The sequence below is a fragment of the Castanea sativa genome, chromosome 5 (genome assembly GCF_040712315.1).
Source record: "Castanea sativa cultivar Marrone di Chiusa Pesio chromosome 5, ASM4071231v1".
Lineage (NCBI taxonomy): Eukaryota > Viridiplantae > Streptophyta > Magnoliopsida > Fagales > Fagaceae > Castanea > Castanea sativa.
In genome coordinates, this window is record NC_134017.1 from 3,267,715 (window position 1) to 3,275,907 (window position 8,193).

Consider the following 8,193-nt stretch of genomic DNA (forward strand, 5'->3'; position numbering starts at 1 on the left):
AAAACCCAATTGAGTTTTGCATTCAATGACATGAAAAATCACAAATAAATGACTGATTTTTTACTTTTTCTTCCAAAATAACCCAAATCTAGAGACCCTTTAGATAAAATTTGGTTCTTTTTTTTGTTAGATAAAGTTTTTTTCCCCCAAGAAACCCAGTTGATTTTTTGCATTCAACCAAATAAATCAGTGATTTTTTTACACAAAAAAAAAAAAAACCAATAAATGTTCTAGAATCTGAAACCCAGTAAAGAAAAAACAACAAATTTGGGAGAGACAGAGGCCAGGGAATTGAATTAGTTTGAGAAGTACAAGGTTTTGATTTTGTTAGAAAGAGAGAGAAACTGAGCTACAGTATGCACAAATTCATAGAAAATTTTGAACAATTGGGGTTTACGAAAGTACAAACAAGACAAAAATTTCTAAAATTGAGAAGGAACTTACAGACCTTAACCCAAGAATTTTCAAAGGAACTGAGTCAAAGAAAAGGACTTGGGATTGTATTTGTTCACAGAGAGAGAGAGAGAGAGATTTTGGTTTTATTACTTTCCTCTTTTCTGCTTCTGTTTCTTCAAATGGTCATTGCTTAGAGGCCAGAGAATATGAGAGATTACTATATTTGCCTTGGGGGTGAGATCGTTGGTTCAAAAACTATCATGGGATGTTTGTGCAACTTGTCAATAAAAAAAAATAATTAAAAAATGAAAGTACAGACATAAATAAATTTTTAAAATGGGGCTAAACACAAACACAAACCATAGGGTTTGGGTCAGTTGCACTTTGGCAAAAAAAAACATGGACGTGAATTCATCAAGACTTTAAAGGTTCAGCTATTTAATTCTATTTATAACTACATTCATCAACGCATAACCCATTTCCATTCAAGATACAAGAGCTAGAAAGAACCAGCAAAAGCACCTATCAAAAAACAGAACCAGCAAAAGCATAGTTTCAGACCCATCTAGATGCAAACGTATTGAAAATAGTCGATGCAGAAGATCAATTTACTATGTAGCAATACAGCCTCAATGTTCTTTCTATTATTAGAGAAACAAGAAGGTACCAAATTGATGCAAGTGATGTAGAAAGGAAAGCTAAAAAACAATCATTTATCTGCCAAAGAAAATTCTATTTACAACATTAACAGGCAAAGCATAAGCTGGATCTATGGCTTTCAATCCTGGATATTCAAGAAGTGAAAGTCCTGCAATAACAAAGATGAATGACTTTAGATTTGATATATTAATGTCTTGAAAGATTAAAACTTTGATTGTTGAAGCTAGCAACCTCTGATGAAAATGCAACATCATGTGTAAGGAAAGATGGCTTCAAAATACTGAAATTTACTTAAAACTCCTTTGAAGTCTCTTCCCCTCAATCCTTACCCAAAACCTCCCAATAGAAATAAATCTATAAAATCATATTTTCTATCATTTTTAGCCTTAGTGATCAACCATTTTTAGGCAGGTTCTATTCATCCTAAGAATATTCCAAGGGAACAAGAAAAGGTTATTTAACTCATAAGAGCAACATGAGTATTGACAACAACTTATCACATGCAACATGCATATATCAAAAAGGAAAAATGAACAAATTAGAAAGCAGTAATGCTGCATTTAATTACCAGCTACGCCGAAATATGTATGGTAGACATCCACAGCATCATCTGGTCTATCAGAAATTCCTCCATTTTCCAAATCCTGAGATTTTTGTCAAACCAAATCACCTCAGAGAAATTTAAAATGATTCAAACTAACAATGCAGAAATAAAATAAAGGACCAACACCCCAGATATCCCAATAGGTGCAATCATAGTCTACGAAGTAGCCCATTCAGACCTGGCAGTCTAAGATATACTTAACAAGCTTTTCCTTATTTATCCAATGAACCCTGTCTATCATGATCAAGCTAGAAAGAACCCACCAAGAGTAGCAGACCTGATGCGATGCAACAAAATCAGTGAGAAAGAGTACAAAAATGTTTCTTTATGGAAAACTAAGTTTCAGTTAAATTATTTTAGAATAAAATACACCCACATCAGGGAGTTTCTCAGGACGGCCATTAAGACCTCCAGATTTAACTTGCCGCTCACACAACCACCACCCAAGAAGGTCCTTGTCAATATGATGCAATGACCCCGTTAGAGAAAGGGCAGCCACACAACAGAAAACTGCAGTCACAGTGGACAGAAAAATTTCACAAGAGTGCAAGTCTAGATCTCACATGCAGGCAAATACAAAGTCATAATTGTTTCACAGGATTTTAAGAGATATTATATATTTGGTGAATAAAACTTTTGGGTTTAAAATGCAGACAATAAAAAGGCATAACTGTTTAGCTTTTACACATACATTGATTCAATTTGGTGAAATGACATGACTTTCAAGCAGTTTGAGTGGCTCACAAATATCTAACTCTAATGAAAAGTGAGGCATTTGGTAAAATAAAGGTTAACTCTAAGCAGCTCGAAGTTATACTGGAAGCTCAGTTGAAATTCATCCAGAAATGCAGTCACAAAGTTGAGAAATCACACGTAAGCATTTTAATCAGCTGTAATTTTCTTTTGAATACAACACAGACTACTCAATTATGATGTGTATATATGCAAGTTGATAAACAAACCAAGCTACTCAAACTTCACACAAGATCAGCTTGGAGCACTTGAATCACTTATGAAATGACTTCTACCTTGAAGAGCCTACCTTAACTTAACTCCTAGAAAGGAAAACTAGTCAAGCTCAAATAGAACCAGCTAAAGAAGGATATCGCTCACCAATACTCATGAGTGAGCTGAGAGACAAATGAGTGAGCTTGAGCAGTGTGCTACTCAGCACGTTTACAGCTTAACACAGCAAGAAATTGTTTTACAATGAAATGCAAGCAATGGACTTCTTAGTAAATTACGCCAACCCAACATACATAATACATTTCATAGACCATTCTGCAATAATTTTTGATAAGTAGAGGGAAATTAAATAGACCATTCTGCAATACTTATAATAAGGCAGAATCTCGGCCTTATCAACCTCCACTTCAAATATATTAGGAGAAATGCATGAGTTATTTTAAATTATTGTTGAACAAACAAATGGGAAATATTTTCCAATAGGAGTGGAGGTTTGGGTTACCAAGATGCAAAATTTACAATTGATTGACAGTAATTGAATCTGAGAAATGAGAAAGAATCTTCTAAGCAAAACCTAAACACACTTTGTTGTTAATAGATGCACCAAATTTTCCACCCTGATAATAATAACAAAAAAAAAAAAGATAAAATATTTGAAAAGATTGTCCACCCAGATAAAAACGAAACAAAGAGGATGATGGAAGTAAAATGCACACTTGATTTTTCAAAACTAATCAGCAAGTAAAACTTCATGTAAAGATTCTGAGTTAAATAATTAACATACTTTGCCCTGCATGAGACTCCCCACCAGGTGTGCATCCAAATCCACCATCCAAATTTTTGCAACTTATGATGTAGCTCACAGCCTTCTCCACATTGATTTTATTCAAGCAACGTAATATTGAGAGACAACATATAGCAATATAAGAGAACCTATAAAAAAAAAAAAAAAGAATAGGTTTGGTAAAATATGTACTACTTGCAAAGATGCTAACTCCCAAAACCATGAGATGTTAAATAACAAATCAGAAGGGGAAAGAATACCGTGTATCAACTTCACCCCATATGTCTCCTGAAAAGGATCCATCTCCATTTTGCAGCCCAGCAACATCTGACTTAAATATTAAGAGCCACAAGAATTGCTAGATATACACTACTTTATATTTGGTTTAAATATTAAAGTTTTTTGATGCCTAAATCTCCTGTAAAGAGCCATCTATGTCTCTATACCACACTGAGTAGTTTAAAAGTACTGATTCCACCCAATATGTAATATCAATATGATACGCAATTTGAATCTACCAGTTAACTATCTACTGGAGTATTTCAAAAAACAAAGCATAGCATATAATACAACTTCAAAGTCCACCAATAAGTATGCCAAAGGATACAATTAGTCACCTTATCAATGTCAAGAACATTTAGCTTGTCAAAAAGGGCCAAAACCTGTACGGCGCTTAGAGTATATAGTATGTGAGGATCATGTCCAATGTTACCACCAAACCCCCCTGCACAACTAATTTAATCAGCATGTGTTCATTACTATAATCGTCTACATTTTCCTCTCTCTCTCTCTCTCTCTCTCTCTCAAAATTTAGAAAGATTAAAATGTTAAACCATTAATTGATTGGACTTATTGCATAGTTATAAGTATAACCATCTAAAAATTCAAATATCGGAAAAATCATAAGCAAATTACTATAATCATCTTCATTTTCTCCTCTATCTCTCTCTCTCTTATTTTCTTTTGACTTTAGAAAGCTTGTAATGTTAACCATTAATTTGTAAGGCTTATTGATTGGTTACAAACATCTCAAAAATCATATATAGGAAAAATCATAATCTTGGGGAGAACCATCAGACAACAAATTCTGACTCATTGATGTATTATAACAGAATGTATCTAGACAACATAGTTGATTCAATGAAGAAACTGAAGAATCTCTACAAACCTGACTCGTGCTGGCAATTCATGACCCATGAAACAACCTCATCCACATCTACAGTGTCAAGCTTTTCCAAAAGATCCAGAGTAGTCAATCCCCAGTATGCCCCACTCATTCTCAAATGTTCCATCACAACAGAGACAAAATCATCCTTCCTCTGAGTTGTTAAATTTAGACATTAATGATAAAAGAATCATTTCAGCAACCCAAGATACAGGTAGATCATGAGAATAAAAAAGTATATGTATGAAACACACCTTTTCGACTGTTAAAATGTATTGGATATGTTTCTCAGCAGCAAGCCCCCCCATCTGGCAATTAAGCACATCATCAATTCTAAGATTTTAAAACTTGAGCCACTAACAATATAGAAACTAAAAATTATATAGAGTTGATTTCTTTATCTGATCTAATAGAAAATCACTGAATCAAGTTCTTCACTCATAGTCGATTAATTAACTCAATTTCACATCTCATTGTTACAGACAAGATTCTAAATTTTTTCAATATATATATATATAACATATTTTAACTACCCACCAAGTGAAAGGAAATTTACAACTGACTGAAACTAAATAAAAAATAAAAAATAAGACCAAAACCATTTTTTATTTTATATTACAGTTACACGCACCTAGTGGGTGGTATTGAATCCACGACCTCACTTGAGCTAGACCAAATTTAATGTTACTAACTCTCATCTCCCAACACCCAAAGCACCCACAGCAATTTAACAAGTTTTGCTTTGTCCATGTGGCAGTTCACGAAATCCCCAGTCGTGCAACAGTTTGCCCAGACAATCCAGGACAGGAAACACAACCTCCCTTCTTAACACAACTGGCATCTAAATCCTATTACATGATACTTCTAAGTTCTACGGTCATTCATGATATTTGGGGCAAAGAACTTAACCATGATACAACTCTAATTTCCACCATTTTATATCATTCTTTCGTATGACTAAATGTTAGCATTGCCCAAAAACACCATTGGAATATGAATTACATTCCATCAATGAAACACTAAAAAAGAAAATGGGTTCTTTTTTCCATTACTCATACATACATATTCTACAATCCAATTGAAGGATACACCATATATATATATATATATATATATATATATATATATATAGCTTTCACTTTAAAAGGTTGAATATAAACTGCATAATTGAGAATGACTAAAATTGCTCAAGTAATAGACCCACTTGGAAATGATAATTGAAAATGTGGACTTACATTAACTTCACCTTCAGCAGGCACCAATGTCAGTTCTTCCTGGATACTTGAGTGTCCCTCTGTGGTCAATACTACCTATATAGCAATAACCCACAAACCAAATATCAACAAAATGGAAGAATTTACATATACATGAGAGAGAGAGAGAGAAACTAACCCAAAAAACTCTACTTTTTCTAGTTTAGCTATTCATGTTTGTTATGCACACACATTAGACTCAATACTTTATTTCTTACTTTGTTTAAATATTCATTTTTTCCTCTCCCCTCTCAGCGTATACAACCACCACCATACCACAGCCAGCCACCACCATACCACCACCACTGCACAAAACCCAACACCCACTTCCACAAAAATCCAAAAACGTCACACAATCAACCTATCTCAACCAGACAACCACCATTGCCTTGCATGCATCTACTGACATAAGTTAAATTGAGTTACAAAATTTAACATCTCATCCACATTTAGGAACAAAAACCCCTTACCAAATCCAATGTCCAGGATCATAACTTGCAACAAATGAGACCCGAGGTCTTATTTTTGGTGGCACTGCACCCCGCAAACCAACAACAGCAAGTAGCATAAGCATATTTACTTTCAAAAAACAAAAACACATCTCCCTGATCAGACCATGATCCAAGACTACACTCACACTAACATGCCTTCCTCAAGGCCCAAGTGCTTGTAGGCAACATTCAGTTCAGAGCTGGTACACATAACTGGTAGTAGATCCACATGCTTAGGAATAGTCAACAGGCTGTAAAGAACCATTGTTTGTTGACTAGAACAGACCCATCATGCAATATAATTTGAACCCAAAAAAAAAATCTACTAGTTATGACAATAAATATTATTGTAACATGAACAACCACAATCAAACAGATGTGAAATTGGGTCAAGAAAAATGATGATTTTGAGCAACAAATCGCATCAGCTACTGAAACAGATACTCTGATTCAAGATTAATGAAAAAGGGCTAATCTTCCTTCATTTTCCTAGCAACCAAACATAGATTATTAAAAGTAAATGAGAGAGGGAGAGAGTTACCTAGATTGTGAAGGACATGATGATGGGGTTTTGGGTATGAAGTTTGGGTTTCGAATACGTATTAAATGACTATCACATTTAAGGAAAAGAAGATTAAGAAGAAAAAAAACCCATGTCTTATAAATTCTGTGGAAACAATTAAGAAAGAGAAAAAAAAAATTAAAGATTGAAACTTTGAGGTGGGAATCAGCTTAAGATTGATAAAAATCTAATGGGCTTGTTTCAAAAGCTTCGAAGACTTTTGCAGACACAACAAAGAAAGGCTTTTTCTTTCTTCCTTATGCTTAAAATCAAATGGGTTTATCCGAAAAGCCTTAAAGACTCTCTCTTTTGAGCTTAAAATCACAAACCCATGTCTCAAAAAAAATGGGAGAGAATGAGAAGGAAGCCGGGCCCAAAATTTCATTAAATTTGTGATACCTTGAAGAGAATCCGGTGCGGCGACGCTAGCTCTTGACCGATGTGTGCGGCGGCTCCAACGGCGGGGTGGAGGTCTGGTGTTATGAGGAGAGGAGGAGATGAGAGGCGTTGGAGCTTCTCAGGTCTGTTAGTTGTTTGAGAATTTTGTGTATAATTGAGTTATTCTTGTGCGTGCAAGAGTGTATTGTAAGATCAATGGAAATATGAAGTGGCGGCAGATTATTGGTGGCGTAAAATGCCTTCTTTACAACAGGACCTGACTGAAGGTTTTCTCCCGAGAAAGAGAGTAATTCTTAAGCGCGTTTGTTTGTCATTTCAAACTCATATTTTTAAATTTTAAACATTATATACATTTTTATACACTTTTTCATGCACACGTATTTCACAAAACTATAAAAATTTAATTTCAAACTACTCAACCAAACACCCACTTAGCATTTAAGTTTATTTTATTATATTTTTTACCGCGGTTTGAAAAACACTGCTATAGGCCCTTTAATACCTTACTAATCCTCAATTTATTTACCGGTACAATATTTAGAGCATTCTCATCAAATCTTTCATAAAAAATGTCATTTTGACACACCAAAGATCTACTTTATTATTTTGACACACTATTTTACAATTTACCATTTATTACATCTTCTATTCTTTGATTCTAAACATTAAAATAAGGGATAATTACACTTTGCCCACCTATGGTTTGCCTCTAATTCGATGTGTCTACCCGTGGTTTAAAGTTTGACACTTTGCCCACAAGTGGTTCCCACCGTTACTCTGTCGTAACCCATTTCTCCCTCAGCTATTACTCTAACACGTTTTCTTTCAAAATCAAAACACAAAACAGATCAAAAAGTTAAGGTTTTTGATTGCTTAAGGACTTCTATGAGAACATATGCCCAGAAAAATTACA

At 34.3% G+C, this 8,193-nt stretch overlaps 1 protein-coding gene across 1 annotated transcript; it reads right to left on the reverse strand.

Annotated features, from left to right (window-relative positions):
- Positions 1–965: 965 nt before the first annotated feature.
- On the reverse strand, positions 966–7,420 carry LOC142636761 (geranylgeranyl transferase type-2 subunit beta 1-like). Its single transcript, XM_075811053.1, has 11 exons — positions 7,281–7,420; positions 5,811–5,885; positions 4,830–4,883; positions 4,579–4,729; positions 4,018–4,134; positions 3,671–3,737; positions 3,411–3,559; positions 2,037–2,170; positions 1,839–1,937; positions 1,625–1,700; positions 966–1,204 (listed from the first exon to the last, which is right to left on the reverse strand). Exons 3-11 carry the CDS (start codon positions 4,881–4,883, stop codon positions 1,110–1,112), a joined length of 942 nt encoding a protein of 313 aa, XP_075667168.1. The 5' UTR covers positions 5,811–5,885; positions 7,281–7,420; the 3' UTR covers positions 966–1,109.
- Between the last annotated feature and the right edge of the window lie 773 nt (positions 7,421–8,193).